General features: G+C 41.3%; 2 protein-coding genes across 4 annotated transcripts; both read right to left on the bottom strand.

The window, feature by feature from the left end:
* Positions 1-8,078: 8,078 nt before the first annotated feature.
* lnc.lemp (lncRNA encoded micropeptide) lies at positions 8,079-8,659 on the bottom strand. 2 transcript variants are annotated; one of them, XM_084560704.1, is made up of 2 exons: positions 8,480-8,659; positions 8,079-8,312 (listed from the first exon to the last, which is right to left on the bottom strand). In XM_084560704.1, exon 1 carries the CDS (start codon positions 8,651-8,653, stop codon positions 8,483-8,485), a length of 171 nt encoding a protein of 56 aa, XP_084416830.1. In that variant the 5' UTR covers positions 8,654-8,659; the 3' UTR covers positions 8,079-8,312; positions 8,480-8,482. The 2 variants fall into 2 exon arrangements, 1 of the variants encoding a protein (XP_084416830.1); XR_014699457.1 differs by having other exon boundaries at positions 8,398-8,659.
* A 1,785-nt stretch (positions 8,660-10,444) lies between these two features.
* On the bottom strand, positions 10,445-18,311 carry scml4 (Scm polycomb group protein like 4). Of its 2 annotated transcripts, none has more exons than XM_084560702.1 (6): positions 18,190-18,311; positions 17,106-17,308; positions 14,878-15,007; positions 12,143-12,355; positions 11,067-11,212; positions 10,445-10,582 (listed from the first exon to the last, which is right to left on the bottom strand). In XM_084560702.1, the coding sequence occupies exons 2-6, from the start codon at positions 17,301-17,303 to the stop codon at positions 10,457-10,459; spliced, it is 813 nt and encodes a 270-aa protein (XP_084416828.1). In that variant the 5' UTR covers positions 17,304-17,308; positions 18,190-18,311; the 3' UTR covers positions 10,445-10,456. The 2 variants fall into 2 exon arrangements, with proteins under 2 accessions (XP_084416828.1, XP_084416829.1); XM_084560703.1 differs by having other exon boundaries at positions 12,143-12,352.
* Positions 18,312-18,701: the final 390 nt, after the last annotated feature.

Below are 18,701 nucleotides of genomic sequence, written 5' to 3'. Positions count from 1 at the left end.
TTAGGCAGGAAAAAATATCGGGCTCATATTGAAATTCAGCAAACTAGCCTGAGGTTAGAACTCTTTTTCAACACTTGGTGACTGAACTTTAGTTCATTGACGAGACAGTAAAATGTATGCATCATTTAGTGCTTCTTCATCAAAAAACACGACATGTGAAATAATCTGTTGTTTGCACGTTAATGAACATTGTGTAGAATACAGTAGTTTTCAGGTGGTTCATGCTTGAAAGTTTTCAAAGAACAGTAAAAGCATGTGGCTCTCAAAGTGTTTCTACCTTATAACTGGAGAGCATAAACAACAAACACTGCCTTAAGAGCGTCCAGATTGTTCAAGTGTACTCAGAACTAAAAACAGAAGGATGAGAGGATGTGAGAGCGGCGGACAGCCTGTGCCAATATTGTATATAGCTTTATGGCACATCTGTCATTCATTTGGGGCTTTTATCCAGAGCATCTTGAGTGCATCCATTTGGTTTCTCCCAGTGGGAAAGGCTGGTCGAACCACCGAGCTCTTTCCATCGCACCCTTGAACGTACTCTCAAATCAGCTGGTCGGCGGGGAAGTGAAAGGTGGCGGGGATCGTGCTGTGAGCTGGAAACCAGCTGAACTCAGTCATCTGTTGATCAAAGTATTCAAACTTTAATATTCAATATTTCCAGGATTCCAATGCAAAACCACAACATTTAACACGAAAAATAGTGACAAACGCCTCATCCCCTGCTTTTTAGTGTCTTTCAGCTCATTGTTTTGGTTTTACACTTCACAACTTCAGTTTTATTTTCAGGAATAGCAGAGAAATGTTTTCAGCTTAAAAGTTCAGGTTAACTTATTGCACAAACCTAACCCCTGCTATTTTCCTCGGCTGGTAGAGGCCAAAACAGAGCTTAAAGAAAAGTGTCCAGAATTGCGACTCTGCATTAATCCTGTCTTTCATTGTGTCAGTACAGATGCACTACTTAAGACAAACATATTCCTAATATATAAACTTCATAATATGATAATATGAAATCGCTGTTTGTTGCCTGATATGCTGTCTCCAAGTGATACATGTCCACATACATGATAAATATACAGAGACAGGACGGGGAAAAAAAGGTTTCTGGTGAGTTCTGAGCTGATACACAGTGGTTACTTCCACTGATCAGCTGCAACATTAAAACCACCATTAAATAACCTTGACTGTCTTGTGACAATTCAGTGTTCTGCTGGGAAACTTTTGGACCTGACATTCATGTGGATGTTACTTAGACATGTAGCACCCACCTAGACCAGACCACGCACCCACACCCACAGAAATGACACTCCTTGATGGCAGCAGCCATCCCCAGCAGGATGCAGCCTGACACAGACACACACACAAAAACGCTTTAGGAACAACTAAAAAACATGAAGAACAGCACAAGGTGTTGACCTGGCCTCCAAATTCACTAGATCCCAAACTGATCGAGCATATGTGGGATGATCCACAGAGGCCCCTCCCCTCAACCCATAGGATGCATAAGGGAGACCCACTCAGTATTAGGAAGGGTGGTCATAATGTTATGCCTGATTAGTTTATACAGTTGGTGCGGTTCAGTGGCAAATAAACAAAGCAGTCAAAGTGGTCATGTGAATGTGGCGTGCAAATATTTGATTCCCTTACTGTCAGAATCCCAATCTGAACCTGAAGCAGTAGGTGGTGAAACTAATGCCTTTACTGCAAACAAAACATTTTTTAATAACTTAATTATTGAATTCCTTTAATAATTACTGAATTGCAAAGCATTGTATCACTCATCTATAAAGCATATAGACAGCTAATTCCTCTAAATTATTTATTATTTATAAATGGAGCTTTCTCAGACATTAGTTACAAAGCCTCCATAAATAATGGATTATTTGAAAGTGGTGCTGAAAAACTCCATATTTATAAACAAAAGACAAAAAAAAAAAAAAAAGCTTTTTCCACTTGTTGTCTACAATGAATAGTTAAGTTAGTAATGATTCATTTCTGTGGCTAAAACCCTTCTTTGTACAGTAGGATATGTGTAAGAGGTGTTGTTAATGAAATCCCCCAGCATGCAGTAATTTCTCTTGTGTCAAACAGGATGTAGGCGTTGCTGCTCTCTCTCTCTCTCTCTCTCCCTCTTTTTACATAAAAGCCTTCCGGAAGAGATGTTACAAAATAAGCCTTGATCGAATAAAGTGAGACATAATCACGTCACAATTTAAATGGAAATCTTTGCGGCAGCATTACAATCCACAGTGCAGGGTGTTTATGTGACACGTGGTCATCCATAAACATGGAAACCGCTCGCCGGTGTAAGAGGTGTATTGGACTGAACCTACGGTAAAGCCTGGGAGTGGTGTTTGTCCGCGTGTCCTCATGCAACATTTATGTTTGTATGAGCTCGAAATGGATTACAGAGACGTATGTTTTTCTGGCCATTACACATACATGCACACACAGCTCTTTCCTGTGCAGGTCCATGACGACTGGAGCAGGTACTGAAAGGTGTCTCTTCTGAGCCCGGGCAAAGATCCTCAGCTGAATGTTTTATATATGGAAATTTGTTTTATGGAAGATGTTTTTGACATGTGACAGGCAGAAAGGTGCAGGTGGAAATAACACAATTAATAATGGATGATTTCCAATAAGCTGTTTTACTTTCAAGGTCCCTTGTTATGTCATTGGAAATCTGGCAACCCATTAGATATCGTCTAGGGGCAGCAGCCGGTGTTTTGGATATCCAGTCAGTTAGCAGATAAAACCCCCCACAGCAGCTTCGTTTAAGGGATTTCCTTGTGTATGACAAGGCATTCCTCCTCTTTTCCTCTCTAGTGATTAGCCGTATTTAACCAAAGCCCCATTTTCCTACCATGACAAGTGAAAAAAGCCACGCAGTCTTGAAATTTCCCTGACATCACCTGGGGGAGCTGCATGTAACAAACTGTCTTCATCCTGTCAGCTCCCTGGTACAAAGTATGTGTAATGTCTGATGATGGAGACCTCATGTGACTAGAGCAGGCAAGTGTCCGGAGAATTCCCAATGAGCAAGTGCATGTTGATGATGTTGCTCAAAGTGTAGCTGCTTTAAAATGAGTCTGCATCTTTTTTTTTTCCCATCCTGTCAGCATATAGCTTTCCAATCTTTGGCTGATATTTAGGACACGTCCAAATCCAAGTATTATTGATGACAATGCGAAAACATTACACATGCATTACACTCCTCCTGCACACACACCACACTCAGCATTTGCCAAAACCAAAAGGAGCATTCCTACTAGGTGAAAACACGTCTGACACCGTCAGTCTGCTGTTGCCTCATGCGTGGAAACGGGCTTAGTTTTTTTAGTCCCGTAAACTGTGCAGTCTCATTCACGATACACACATTGTTCCTGTTCACAAAAGTCACAGTCACGCTAGCGGTAGAGGTGACAATACTGTTCTGTCAGTCTTTAATCCAGACTGAAATACATTATCTCAGTTTTTCTATAATGATTTTTATTTTATTGATTTATATTTAAGATCCCCCACAACGTGCTGCGTAAGTAAGTTTGGTCATCCTTGAATTGTTACCACCTCAGTAAATCCTGACCTAAGACTGGATTTATCATCAGATTCTGTCGCTGCTGTTCTTATAAAGGGCAGAAAAAGCTGTATTACTTTTGTTTAAATTCCCCATCAGCCTCAGATGGACTTTGTGTTTAGTGCTAATTAGCTAATGTTAGCATAATACATGCTTTAGGCAATGACCATGTTACAAGCAGAGGTGATACTGGAGTCACTGGGCCCCTAGGCAAACATTTCCACCCTGAGCTTGGTCATGCACAACAGAGCTGTACACACTACACTGCTAGCTTAACTAATATCCACCATCAAACTACATAATAGGATGCTAGTGGAAGGCCTTTAGTTCAAATGTTTCTCCTCCATACTTAAGGCTAGACTTGCAGCATTCTGTTTTAGTATTATTATTATTATTATTAAAAACCATTATCTACTTTACTTTCACTTGTCTTTTTCAACATTCTTTTCAGCTTGATTTGGGCACAGTTGTCATACTTAACGACTATAAAGGGTCATGCACGTGATATGTAACGGGACAGAGTGTGCATGGCTGTGCCCCTTAGGGGAGGTCTCCTACCGTCATTGGAAACTTAGCACATTGCCACTGCTGAAGTTTAAAGTTTGTCAGCCTTTGGGGGCCGCCTAGTGGCCTAGGGGCCATTACCTGTTGAAAAGCAGCACCTCTGGTTGCAAGTGCAAAACTGCATAGATCAGCCACAACATTATGACCACTAACAGCAGATGTAAATATCATTGACCATCTTGTGACAATTCATTGTTCTGCTGGGAAACTTTTGGACCTGGCATTCATGTGGATGTTACTTAGACATGTAGCACCCACCTAGACCAGACCAGGCACCCCCACCCCATAGCACCTTGATGGCAGCAGCCATCCCCAGCAGGATGCAGCCTGACACAGACACACACACAAAAATGGTTCAGGAACAACTAAAAAAACAAATTTGAAAATTAGCCTGCTGGCTAACACTGGCACATTTACAGAAATGTCGATTAATGTGCACTGTCCTTAAATAAATAAATGAAAATGAAATGAAATGAAGAACAGCACAAGGTGTTGACCTGGCCTCCAAATTCACTAGATCCTAAATTGATCAAGTATCTGTGGGATGATCCACAGAGGCCCCTCCCCTCAACCCAATGGACCCAAAGGCCCCCACTAAAAACACTGTGTTGCCAGACATAGCAGGACACCCTCAGAAGGCCCATGTCCATTCTCTGATGAGTCACAACTGTTTTGGAGGCACAAGGGAGACCTGCACTATATTAGGTCATAATGTTATGCCTGATCAGTGTATAAGCACTTTGAGAATGTTAGTATGATGACATTAGCACAAATCTTTTTGAAAGTACTGCTGAACACAAAAGTGCTATCAGAAGCAAACATTAGCCAACATCTGTTGTTAAAGTTACTTAAATGCTGAAACCTAATAAACATATAAGCTTTATTGAACAAATGGTATTTTTAACCCTGCCCTGAAAGAGGTCTATAAACCTTCCTTCCCTTGCGACACAAACGTGACATACAGTAAGTACAGCTGTGCAAAGCCACAAGGATGGCTAGAGGTCTTCTATTATTTCTTTGCTTCCCCTTGACTCTATAAATCTAGTCCTCTCCTCTCCTCTCTCCATTTTGCAGTCACCCACTGGCCAGAGGGCACAATCACACAAGCAGAAAGCCAATCAGGTAGCTTATTAAACATGACACTCACTGAGCACACTCAATATAGACAAAGGACATACGCTCTGAGGTCTACGTGCCACTTAGGGAAATCAGATCAATCAAAGCAGTCAATGTGAACTCTTTCTTTCCTCTGGCTTTTTGGCCCTCATGCACATTATTTCCTTGAGTCACTAGACGCTTTTGTCTCCTTTGAAAATACTTCTTGGCTACACACATTTGCGCTGCTGCTGCTGCACACAATCCCACAATCCCACACGGCTCGCTCCAAAATAAACAAGGAACAAGGACAATCGCAGTCTACACGCACTCACTGCGAGCTATTCATCACAATTTAGCCACAGCATTAGACACTGAGGGAAAACATCGCCGTTCCCACAACACCATCCGGGACGCAAACAGCTACACACTTCTCCCCCGTGACACTCATTTTCTCTTCCACACTCCCCCTTCCACACTTTTTAATTCCTGCTAAGCTGTCGTAAGTCTTCGCTCTCCTTAAAAACTAGGCTGTGCAATTCAAGTGCATTTAAAGGGAGCCTGAAAGGCCTGAATGTCGAATGAAACGACAACCCACATATTATTTGACGAGAATATGACATGTAGCAGAAGCCTCTGTTTTATGTTTGACACATTTCTGATTAGCTCTTTTTGGGGTATAGATATTCAACTTAACTAAGAGGATAACAGAAACTTTTGGTAATTAAGCAGAATAAAAACTGGCAACAAAAAAATTGAGTTCACATAGGGGTTAATGTCATTTTTTCCTATTAATATTTAGCACAAGATCCTCTCTTAAAATGTGTAAACAGAACATATTTATGACGTTTTTGATGTTCTGCACTTCGTTCTTTCTTGTCAGTTTAACACTTTGACACATTCTATATTCCTGGATTCGGTGAATACTTTTAAAATATATTTATTTATCAGTAAGCTTAACCTCTTTTAATCCCTCTTCAGCGCCCACTCCACCTTCTTTCTCATCAAGCCACGGAATGGAGCGCAACAGGGAATGAAGGGCTCTTTAAGGTCTTGTAAAAAGCTTGTTGAGACATTGTAACAGGCCCGCTGGAGTGACCATGATGACAAAGAGATATCTGCTAGCAAGATCTAATTTCAGACCCAGTGACAGAATTGCTACTTGCAAAAAAAAAAAGACTTGTTTTGTGTGCATCAAGAATTAAAGAGCACCAGCACCACCTATGGACAAGCTCCAGATGTATACAACTTCAGGTCAATAAAGTTAAAGTGGATATTAACTGCTTGCAACAACTGCAAACATGTACTACATAAAGCACATATAAAAACTGCATAGCATTTAGGTTTTTAAGTCGTGCTACACTTAAATACCCCAGGTAGCATGTTGCTATAATTGGTATAAATCCAAATACTTGTGCATAATGAGTCACCTTCATAATTATAGAAATTGCAAATTATTTCTTAGATTGCGTCTTATTATAATTATTTCTAATGATTGCTGAAGTTTTTAAGTCTGATTGAAGTGCTTTGATTAATGATGATTCAGGAACTTATTCTGTTTGGTTGTTGCCAAAAGACAAGTCTTTGCTATTATTAAAGGACCAGAATGAAAATAAGTCTTTCTTTTATAGTGGCTTCACTGTTACTATAGACATTTAATCTTGGCACATAAAAGCTACTCTAAACACAGTTTAAAAGTGTAGCTTTTGCCTTTTGGCAGGTGTAAAAGGTCAATATGTCCATAACATTTCTGTATTTGAGGCCTATGTATGAGTTGTGATTCTCCTTTTCATCCAGCAGAGGGCGCAATTGCTCAAAATACAATCTTTGAAGCTTGTTAATGAAGTTATTCACCTACATATAAAGGTGTGTTTGTCCCAATTCTCCATCCCCTCATACCTATCCCTCTTTCATTACAGAAAACAAAGAGACAAGGAGCCGACCCTTCCTCTGACGCTTTGATAAACCCCTTTGGCTGAGTCACATTAAATGTGTAAGTGTTACAGCAGCTTGCATGTGTGCAACATGAAGAAATTACAACAGCGTCGAGAGGCAACAAATTATAGGACTTCAACGTGGCACTTTTCCTTGTAAATATGGGAAAATAAATGTGCAAAAAAACACAATTTATTTCACCACGTGCTGGGGAGGCAGCACTAAGAAGAAGGACATCTTGTGGCTGGACAAACTGATACAGAAGGCAGGCTCTGTGGTAGGGGCAGAACTGGAGTCTTTGACATCAGTGGCAGATGCAAGAGCCTTGAACAAACTCTGGTCCATCATGAACAATGTCCACCGCTCTCTACATGACACCATAGTCAGGCAGAGAAGCTCGTTCAGTGACAGGCTGCTGTCTCAGTTCTTCACCACAGATTGAGGAGGCTGTTTGCACCTCTGGCCATACGACTCTACAACAATCTCCCTGTGAGGAAACAACTGGACTGTGGTAGATGCTAGATGCTACTGTATACTGTGTACTTTTTACACAGCATTATATATTTATATTATACAGTTTAAATATCAGTCATATCTGTTTCTATATAATGATGCTACTGGACATCGAATAATCTATCCATCTGTGCAAATTGTAATAACAGACTATTGACAACTCATCCCTATAGACAGGGATATTAACAAACTTGTATAGTCTTGATTTCACCATTTTCCTGTAAACGCAAATGTAAATGCATCGCTCTTTTTTTTTTAAATCTTAATAATTAAATGTGCAAAAAGTGACAACTACTTCTCTTAAGGCAACATTAAGAGGAATATTCAACGCTGACAGGAGGCAACAAATGACATGCACCTGACAAGCACACCATCTATGTGGAATAATGGCTTTCACAGATAGAAAAAGAAAAAGAAACATTTATTTGACCACATATGACAAAGACAAAGGCAGGAAACGTCTTCCATCTTAGTGTCTGGAGGCAGATGTGCTTCCTCGGAGCTTGGTAAACGTGAAGTTCAGGCTTGGTCAGACTGCAGGGTGTGGTGGTAGATAGCTGCAGCCTCAAGTTTCTTCCCCAAAGTGAAAGTCAACATTCAGGATCCAGCAGCTTTACACAGGCAGCCTCGAAACCTAAATGACACAATTATCAGACAGGACTTGAATAAATTATAGTAATACAAATAAATACAACACAGCATGTCTCACACAAACAGACCTATTCCAGAAAATAACTAATTCAGCAACACAGGCCTCAACTACACTGATTCTCCCAAGTGTCCAAACACATGTGTCGCTACCATTCAAGACAAGTCCAGCTTCTTCTGTGTTTCTGTCAGCTTGTCTTGGAGCCGTTTCTTCCTCCAGTCCAGAAACCGCCTCCTCATTCTGTTGGCCTGCCACCCGGCCACGAAGCCGACGGCGAAGGAAACCGCGACGGCGACTTGTAGTGTCCTCTCCGAGACGTCTGCCATGTTCACCTCTGACAAACGCTCACGTTTGTATACGCCGCACGAAGATGTTCGGTAAGCTCGTACAGGAAGTGAATCCGCTGTACTCTCGCGATACTATGACATAATCGCGCTGTTTTCAAAATAAAGTAAAGACACTGGAAGCGTCAGGTCTTCTTAAAACAGCTACAAATATGAATGAATACATTAAAAACAGGCAATTATAGTCAAAGTAATTAAAAAACAACAACTTTATTTTAGTCAAAATGGATTTAATGTAGGTCACCAATTGGAAAATGCAATAACAGCTGGAAATGTACTAATTTGTTAAAACAGCATGTGTGTGTGTCCTGTCAGACTTGGAAATCTTTCTAATCAAGTCATCACACTGGAAAAGCAAAACTCTCTCAGGCTGAGGACAGTAATGAGATGCAGACACGTACATGCTGTACTTCTCATAAATCTGGTTTACGCACAAATTTAAGCAAAACTCGTAGAACACAAAAGTGAAAAACAAGTACTGTACAACAACAGAAAAAACAAACAAACATTGTATTTAACCACAAGTTACACACATACTGCATGTGACTGTTCACAAGTTGTTTGTCCATTATATGACAAAACTGTATTTGGCAGCTGCATAGCCCTGAACCTGAAAGAGGCCACTGCAATGCAAAATGTAACTATTAATGCTCAAGAAATCTTTAGTTAAAACAGTTTTTCACTTTTTACAACTCGGAGATGAAATACTGCTTTATGATGAGGCAATTGCACTGGAAAACAACTGAAGAGGTATAGCACGGGGAGTAAGTAAACTTGAAGTGTACGAGCAGTGACTACTTGTGGTTGTAGTGGGAGTGACTGTTTCAGCGAGCACCAAGTTGTATGAGCTTCACACAGTTTGCTATTTCTTGCACCATTTTGCAACCTCAAGGGAAGCAGACAGTTTTGCAAAGTGACTCCTTTCCTTCCTGCCATTATGAGCACAGCGTGATTACAGGCACCTCCGACCGGTGAAACATCTTATTGCTTCACTATTAAGTTGTGGTTTGTGGTTAAAAAATAAATAAATAAAAAAAATCCTCATCTTGACAAATCACTTTTTATCACGACTGTGATGTAGTATTATACATTTCAGTGTTAAGTAAAAAAAATTATGCAAGCCTTTTTTTAAAATCAGAGGGACCAGATAGCAATGGCACGTTGATGGTGAGTTTTCCTTTTTCGTTTTTTGCTCTTGTTTTTTAAGATTTTGGGGAAATCTGGTGAAAGACATACCAAGTCTGCTGGTCACAGATTTCAACATCAAGCGTTTGAGAGTTTGGTTATTAGTTACAGCTTGTGTCACGGAGTAAAACCTGGATAAACATATCAGTTTACAACAAATGTTATGATCTTAAAAGTGCACCAGAAAGACATTTTAAACTTAAACTTGAGACTGAGGTAAAGCACCACACAAGTTTGTTAATATCCTTGTCTGTAGGGCTCCAGAGGTGGTGTTGAAGTCCATTATTGTGATTTGCACAAAATAATGCTGACGGTCACACACAGTTATTACAAGTCAATATACAGCAGCTGCCATCTGTGTGGAGCCAAACTATTTACAATGTAAAGCCATTCAGGTGTCCAGTAATCAAAGACAAAAAAATGAAATATGCTGAGACAAAATGTCCACTTTGTCAACAAAATCTGGAGCGGATGCAGTAACAGCCACCACATATGCACTCTGGACCAAAAGATGTTCACGGTGCATTGCTGATGGTTTAAGGAGCACAAGAGTATCAGTTCATTTTCGCTGAACGAAAGGCTTGGCTCCTCTGCAGCAGATTACAACCGATTCTGTTTGAGCTTGTCGATGTGGTAACAGAGTTTGAGCGCAGGTCCCAGCTTCAGTCCCAGATACTTCATCATCATCTCACTTTTAAGCAGGAGTAGGGCGTCACCATCTATTTCCTAAAACGCAGAAATATACAATTTTATAGATATGACATAAAGATTAAGCCATCTTCTGACACAACATTAAGTATTTTAACCTCCCTTCACAAAACACCGGTGAAGGAAGGAAGGTGCCCACTTGAAAACCCCAATGATATGCTGCATATTGCTGTTGACTAGGCCAGGTATCTGATGTCTTCATGTTGGTTGGTAGCAATATTTCGCTCTTCATTTGGTTAGCTGCTGAGTGGGCCATACAAGCCAGCAGCATTTGGTTAGCTTATATGTCACAAGGTTTGAATTATCCTCTGCTGCTCTGTGGGCCTACAAGCCAGCAGCATTTACTTAGTTCATTTAGATTGTAGGCTAATCGTCATATGACATGACCGTAGGTTTGTTAGGGTTTCTCAGTTGGACAGGACCTCTAAATGTGTTTTGCCTGGGATCTTGGCACAAGGGATTGTAAAATCTAATCCTGTGTATTAATAAATGTTAAACTCACATGCTTCCTGAATGCATCGATGTGGGGTCCCAGAGCTTGGGGGTCGGCGTCTTTGATGAACCAAACCACGTCTTCCACACCCCAGCTGGACGGGTCCTTACCAGCAGGACGCTTGCATTCTCCAGTGTCTGTCATTGGGCTGTAGCCTAGAGAGCAGAAACCAGAAGGAGCAAATATTTTATGCTTAAAGAGCAAATAAACAGAATGACAGTATTACAATGTCACCAGATAAGTATTTAGTTCCACAGTACAAGATAGCATGACATATTGGACTTGAAACAGCTAGCCTGGCTCTCTCTGAACTATTAGCACCTCAAACATGTCTTGGATTACCTTTTGGCTGGGTGCAGTAATATCCTGGACATTTGCTGTTACCCTGAGATTACTTTCCAATCACTCAATATAGGCAGTGTTAGCATGTAGTCTAATTTTACATACATGCGTCAGTAAAATGAATTAGCACCTAGCTAATTTCTAAACTTCATGCAAGTCCAGTTTGTATGATTTAGGGCCATCTGTCAGCAAAAAACTGGATATGATATTCATGATTCAGGCACTTTTTATTGACGCTATACAAATAAAATTGAATCAAAATTGATTTCAATAATGTATAGTCACCTGCAAAAACTATCTATATCGACATAGGGATCTAGTCCTCTTCTCCAGTCCACAATCTGTGCTGTCATTTGCAGTCTACGGTAATGCAAAATGTACAAATATAAGACTGGCTCTAGAGAGTGCCTTTCATGTTTTTACAATGAAGCCACTGTATTCCGAGTGCAATCTGCAACTTCACCATTAGATGGCACTAAATATACTACACAGTGGCCCTTTAAATTATATTTAAGTCTGAAGAAATCAGAACCGATCTTTAAGGGTTTCCCAGTTTAAAGATTCAGCACACCTCACTGACTTGAAATTTCATGTCATGGTTGTGGAGGACCTGCTTTAGCATAAACAAATGTGACCTTGTAAAAAGTGTATATGACAGACAAAGTATATGTGTAAAGCAACACTGCAATAAAAACATGTGTTGTCTGCACTGAAGAGTGTAAACATTAAACCCACGGCCTCACCATTTCTATTTCCCTCCTGGAAACTTCCCGGGCTTGATGCTTGTCTGCAAACGCCTACTGGAGTAGAGCAGCTGCTGCCACGGTAACCGTAGGAGTGCTTAGTTTGGTACTGGGACGGCATGACGTTGAAAGCGGAGTCACTGGGATCCACGGCGTAGCGCTTCGAGTCCACCGGAGGGTCACATAAGAAATCGTCGGGCATTGGAGTATCTGCTGGAGGTAGAAGGACGGGAAGTGGCAAATTAAACCAAAGCCCACCCAGAAAATGTTTTTAATATGACAGTGAGATGGTAAGGTGGTGCAGGGGTTAACACTGTCGCACCATAGAGGGAAGGTTCTTTAAGGGTTTAAATTTGCCTTTCTGTGTGGAGCTTTCATGTTCTCCTTGTGCCTGCAGGTTTTCTTCTTTCCACATTCCAAAGACATGCATGATAGGTTAACTGGTGTTTCTAAACTGGCTGTAGGTGTGTATGTGAGTGCAAATGGTAGTTCAGCTGGCACTGGCCAAGAGGTGTATCCCACATCTTAGAGTTAGGGTTAGCATAGATGTCACGATTAGGTGACATCTATGCTATCCTGTAGAGCCCCCTTCAAGCCTCTACAGGATAAGCAGTTATAGATAATGGATGGATTAAATTGTCTTTAGCCTTTATTTATCCTGCAAGATTTCACCATCAGTTAGACAGACTGACACAAAATGCTTTACACGCCTCAGAGAATGTACTCAGACACGATTGGATGCTGTCAACAACTCTTCATATTCACATTCCCCTGAAGATTAACTGTAACATCAATGGTAATAACCTGAGCTTTCATTCATCATCATCGTCAATCCTCATGCCAACATTTCGATTTATCCAATACTTTGGTTGAAATACCAAAATTAAAGGCATCTCTATCCTCATGACAGATGTTGGCACACCAAACAAAACTAAAAACACAGTCATTATGTTGGGATTGTTCTGGTGAACATGTTAGCCCTTGTCTCAGTGCACCACTATGCCAAAGTGGAGCCGCAAAAATGGCTACAAACTCAACAATGGAGATCAAACACAAAACAAGGAGGACATATTTAAAAAAATAAAAATAAAATTAAAAAACAAGACTCTTTACATGGCCATTGTAAACTGTCAAGAAGCCTGCTAAAATATCTCTTGAAATATGAATATTTTGCTATGATTATAACACTTGTATGCTTATATACTATCCTAGGCAGCAGTTAAGTTTTTCAAGTCCTTGAAACAGCGAGTATAATAAATACAGAGCTAATCTTTAGGTAAGCTGCGTTAAAGCCCCCTCAGCCAGCAACTGTATGGATGTGAAACGGATGAAAGGCAGTCAGTAATTCCTCTGAATCTGCTCCCTTTGTGGCAACTATTTGTCAGCCTGTCAATAATGTAGATGCCTGCTGGTAATGCCAGAGCCAGGCAGCTATGGATTTTAGCTGATGACAGATTTATAAGATGGAAATTCTCCACTGAAATGATTTGGAATTACCTGCGCGATGTGCTCAAGCAAAGGTCAAATGTATTTTATTGTATTCTGAAAAATCTATTATGTGGATAAGAGCAGCACGTGAATTTGGAGGTGCAGACACACCAAACAGAATATATCCTAAATGTCCTGTCTTAGAGGAACACAGTTTTGTTGTAGTTATAAAATACTACACTGATCTAAATTCCTGTTTGTCAGAGTGACATGCACCAGCCTTTTTCTTACATCTTTACATCCATTTTTGATAAACTAATAAAAAAATTACGATTAAAGCATGTGTATTTGAAAGGGAATGCACACTGCTTTGATTGCGTCCCAAAATATACTGCCAAAATCCAGGGGACTATTTTGAAAGGCTTCTCCATTTCACCGGAGGAATGATTTACATATCTGTCTGGGTGGCAGCTCCAGAGGGAAACACGTTGGATTGTGAGCGTCTGCATTTGCGCATGTGCTCGTTCCCTCTGCACGTCTACAGCCTGACATCAAACACATTTCATGATTTGCAAGAACAAAGAGCAAACCGCTGGTCCTTGACACATGAGATTCGCCCTCAAACTCCAAATACACTGGAGGCAGTCTTTAAATATTTGCTTGCTTGTACGGAGCAGGACAAACCGTAGGGGCGGGATTGAAAGAAATGGTGGCTGTATGAAATCAATTTTCTTTAGTGAAAGAATAAGAAAAATCCGATTTTCTCCACAGCCTACGCAGGAAAGGAAAGAAGGATGGGGAACCAGAAAATATGATTGGGTTATTTTTTAACATGTGTATTCTTAATTAAACGTGCACAGAAAAACCCACAGATACCACCAGCAAGTGTGATTCAACATGCGTGTTGTTGTTTCACATCTAAAAGCAGACAACCAGTCATCTGTGTATTTAAAAAAAAACAAAGAGGAAAGACATCAGGCTGACATGTGAAGACAAGAAGCGTGTATTTTAGTCCTGAATCGATGTCACAGTCAGAGCAGGAGAGAAAAGATAACAACTACAAAAACAAAAGAGAGGAGAGGAGTGCCCAATTCACACCGCAAAATCTCACCATCCCCTCAAGCTGTGAGCGTTTAATAAGTGTAATATTAGGATCACTTTCTCATACAAAATGACAGCAGGCCACAAGATATTTTTTTTAGAGTGTAGCTTGAATTAAATCTCGCGCTGCTAACTATTGCAACCGTTAATGGGCATGTCACCGGGTAGAAAGAATTCTAAAGGTTAAGATGTGCGTGTCATGTTACCTTTGAGGACCTGTGGCGTGGCAGAGTGGGGGACGATGGCAGCATCCTGTGGGATCGAGCTCATCTCGGGTTCTGGTGTGCTGCCGGGAGGAGAGTTGGCTAGTGGGGACATCACCATCCTAGGCTTCAACTACACAAGCAAACACACACACACACTAGTCAATACAGTATTCTTGTACAGCTCTTATTCTCATTATACACTGGAAAACACCAGGTTGGATGGATGGAAATTCTTAAATGATCACCTCTACTGGAGAACACAATGTTAAGTTTGGCAAATATAACCGAGGCTTACAGGAATTGGTCATAATTTAAAACAACAACAAAAAAATTTGTTCTTGCAACCATTCAAATTTTGTGGAACTACATTAAGGGTCAGGAGATGAAAAAGCAAATTGCTGAAGTTGAAAACAACACAACAGTCAGTAAATCAATTGGTAAAACTGATACCAAATTACAGTAATGTTACTGGTACAAAAGTAAGCACTGAATCTGTCTGGGACCTTTGTTCCAAGTCATACACATAGACTGTATAAACATGGATGGCGGAACAGCTCCTCAGAAGTGAAGTAGAGTGAGTAGAGCTCCCCCTGGTGACTGGCTGCAGTATAGGTCATAAGCTCCACCCCCTTCATATTAGTGGATAGGACTTGCGCCAAACTACACTAAAATACACATAAATTATTTTGTCATTTTAGGTAGTTAATATAATACTGATGCATGCTCAAGTGTCAATTTTTGGATAAGATTAATTTTAGTTAGTTATTTGGCGCTATAGAAACAGGATGTGACATAATGGCGACTACCAGTTGCCATGTCAACTGCTCCGTAAAGAGGTCCCGTGGAAATGTATAAGGAAATCCTACAATCCAGCACAGTATTAATTAAACAAAAACGCGAGTGAGTCTGGCGAAGTGCGGTCCTGTCATCGAAAAAGCGGATCCGGTTCGTACTGACTCTGGGTCCAAACTCGCAAGATGGCGTTGCCCATATCGCCGGGAAAATAGCGTCAGTTTGGCCAATGCAAGGAAGTGCGACACGTTCTCTTCACATTTCCTGTAAGCTTCTCCGATAAATGCAAGTGTCCAACAATGATCTAAAAATACAACCATTAACAATGCCAAGAACAAAATCAAAGCCTTTACCAGTGTTAAAGATGTACACAAGTTTCAGCTAGGGCCAAAGTGAACGTGAACGTAGCTGAGTGTTTCACCACCAGTGGTGCTGAGGATCAATGTTTCTTACAAGACAGTCTCTGATTTGTTGGAGTACCATGTTCTGCTATCCCATGTAAGGATCCACAGGACCGTGAGATACACATACAGTATGTGCTAAAAGTTTCTCACCACTCCATTGATAGACAGTTAATGGCAGTAGTGAGCAATCAAACCTAGTCATAAACCAGCAAAAAAAAATGGAGGGAAGTCTACACCTCTTATGATTAACAGAATGAGTCCAAAATATTATGCACAGTATCATTCAAGAAGGTCACAGTTTGCCATAGAGATAGTAAGGTGCAACAGCTCATTGAACTACATTCTCGTCTTGCACAATTATAAATCACCAACACCAACATGGCCACCATTAACATACCTGAAATGACTACTATCAACTGTCTATGGATCTTCATCTGGGTAGCCCATGGAAATAGAAAGTTGATTTGACTTGCACAACTTGGGTATGAAGTCGCAGTCGAAGTCATTTCGCACTTTCACAACAAACTGTACACTTCTAGACTTGCAACGTTATCTTTTAAACTGACAAAGATCTGCTCTTTGTGTAGTTCACAGGATTTAAAAACAAATAAAAACATTATTTGTCTCTTGCTGGGGAATACCGTCCATATTTTTTTCCAAAATAAGGTCCCATGTTGGTCCACAGAATGGGTCGGGATGTCACTTCTTCACACTGACATATAGAATTCCTGTTTTAAAATATTTATGCATTGGTTTTGCACACGATTCACAAGGAACTTATGCAACATATTTAGACATATTTAAGCAACAAGGAAACACATTTTGCATTGGTGAGAAAAACTTGTTTGACGGTCGTTGATCTCACATGAAGTCTTTGGCTTCAAGAGTAACCTACTAGTAGTAAAACCTACTGCGCATAACCATATATAGTTCTTCTTACGCTACACAGACTATGTAGTCACCGTTTAATCTCATGTCAAACAATCTGTCATTTCAAAGATTTAAATGAAAACACATCACTGACTTACTAACCTTAAAGCCCGGTTTCCTGCCTCTCTTCTTTGGCACCTTGAGAGGCGACAGAGGCTCGGCGTAGTGACTCTGGAACTCCAGCTTACGTATAGGAGGCCGCCCTCTCTTCCGTCCGGGCACCTTACCCTGGGGCCCCGCTATGAACTGCGGGCCGAGAGTGGAAGTCTGCATCTCCGAGCTGGCGGGCAGTGCACTCATCAGACCTGGTAGACAGTGAGAGATTATTAAACTGAAAGTAGGAAGTGGTTTGCTTTGAAAAAAAAAAAAAAAAAGAAAGTAAGAGAAGCATGCAGCACAGAACTGCACAGGAAACTTAGATGTACATGTGAGACCAACCCCTAAACACACACACACACACACACACACAGAAAGGATAGGAAATAGTAGAAACAAAGCCACATAAAGCATGGTACTCCACCACACCCCTCCCCCCTCTCCAGCTGCAAAGATTGCAATAAATATCATTACTGCACTGAGAGAGAGAGCAAGAGAGAGAGACAAAGCACCCCACACACACACACACACACATTCACGCAAACAGAGGAAATGAAAGCAAAGCACACATACCCACAACACCCACACAATCAAACAATCAATGAAGTGTGTCTCTGTCTGTCACGCACACATACACACGCGCACGCAGCAGTAGTTTCAAGTGTGTCTGTGCCATTCATCCACATGGCTGTGACTTTCATAACGCATTCATAATACACCCCTCTCACCATGTCAGTCTTATTTAACCCATGCAACACCATCCCTTACCTGACATGGCCTTTGAACATGAAGTACTGCGCTGATTAACTGTGCTTTCTACTAATGACTGGGCTGTCACATGCATGTTATTCCTTCATTTCTGCACAGCTGAATAACTCACTGAACAGACACACTGACCGAATAAAACCTTCTCCCTGTGGGGTCTCTTCAGGTGGACGAAAAACAGGAACAGAGACAAACAGACCACGTGAATATGCATGAACCCTCCCGTCCCCTGACTCTTCCCCAGACCCAGACGTGCAGAACGAACAAACAACAAAAAAAAAAGCCTCAAAACGCACGAACATGCATCACATTGAGTGTTGCCTACCATGCACACAACTGTCTGCTAATTGCTGCCTGCGTGATGCTTCCCTCCAGCAGCAGGTTTCTGGATATTCCCCCCCGAGATGAGACAGTGCCCGATCCACCGGTCTGCCACTACTGCTCTCTGCTGCTTCACCCTGTCAAGGCACCGGCAACTCCGCTGCGTGCCCCTCTCTCTCTCTCTCTCTCTCTCTCTCTCTCCCTCCCTTCCTCAATCTACGACCACCTTCCCCCGGCTCAACCCCCCTCTCTTACCCTAACCCCCTCCCCCTTCCTGTGTGTCCCCTTTCAGTCGCCATAGCAACACGCCTCTAACATCCCGCGGCAGCCGGCAGACGTGCTGAGCTCAAAGCGATGTCTGCGTGCGTGTGTGTGTGTGTGTGTGTGCGGCTGTAATGTAATTACAGTTGGTGCAGCTCAGGGTTTTTTCTTTGCCTGTCTTTAAGCGGGCGACAGGGGATTCAAGCTGTGCAGTGTTTGGGCTGCAAACCATAATCTGCGCTCGGTTTTGAAGAA

Source organism: Chelon labrosus, assembly GCF_963514085.1.
Source record: "Chelon labrosus genome assembly, chromosome: 14".
Lineage (NCBI taxonomy): Eukaryota > Metazoa > Chordata > Actinopteri > Mugiliformes > Mugilidae > Chelon > Chelon labrosus.
Note: the sequence above shows the minus strand (reverse complement) of the source record. Positions and strands in the feature narration are given on the sequence as shown.

What these genes read in the sequence shown, in the direction of transcription:
- lnc.lemp (XM_084560704.1), bottom strand. Translation starts at nt 8,653, where the DNA reads ATGGCAGACGTCTCGGAGAGGACACTACAAGTCGCCGTCGCGGTTTCC.
- scml4 (XM_084560702.1), bottom strand. Translation starts at nt 17,303, where the DNA reads ATGAGTGCACTGCCCGCCAGCTCGGAGATGCAGACTTCCACTCTCGGC. An exon ending in GCAGGAAACCGGGCTTTAAG is followed by an intron (nt 15,008 to 17,105) that starts GTTAGTAAGTCA and finishes TTGCTTGTGTAG; the next exon opens with TTGAAGCCTAGGATGGTGAT. An exon ending in TCGATGCATTCAGGAAGCAT is followed by an intron (nt 10,583 to 11,066) that starts GTGAGTTTAACA and finishes TCTGCGTTTTAG; the next exon opens with GAAATAGATGGTGACGCCCT.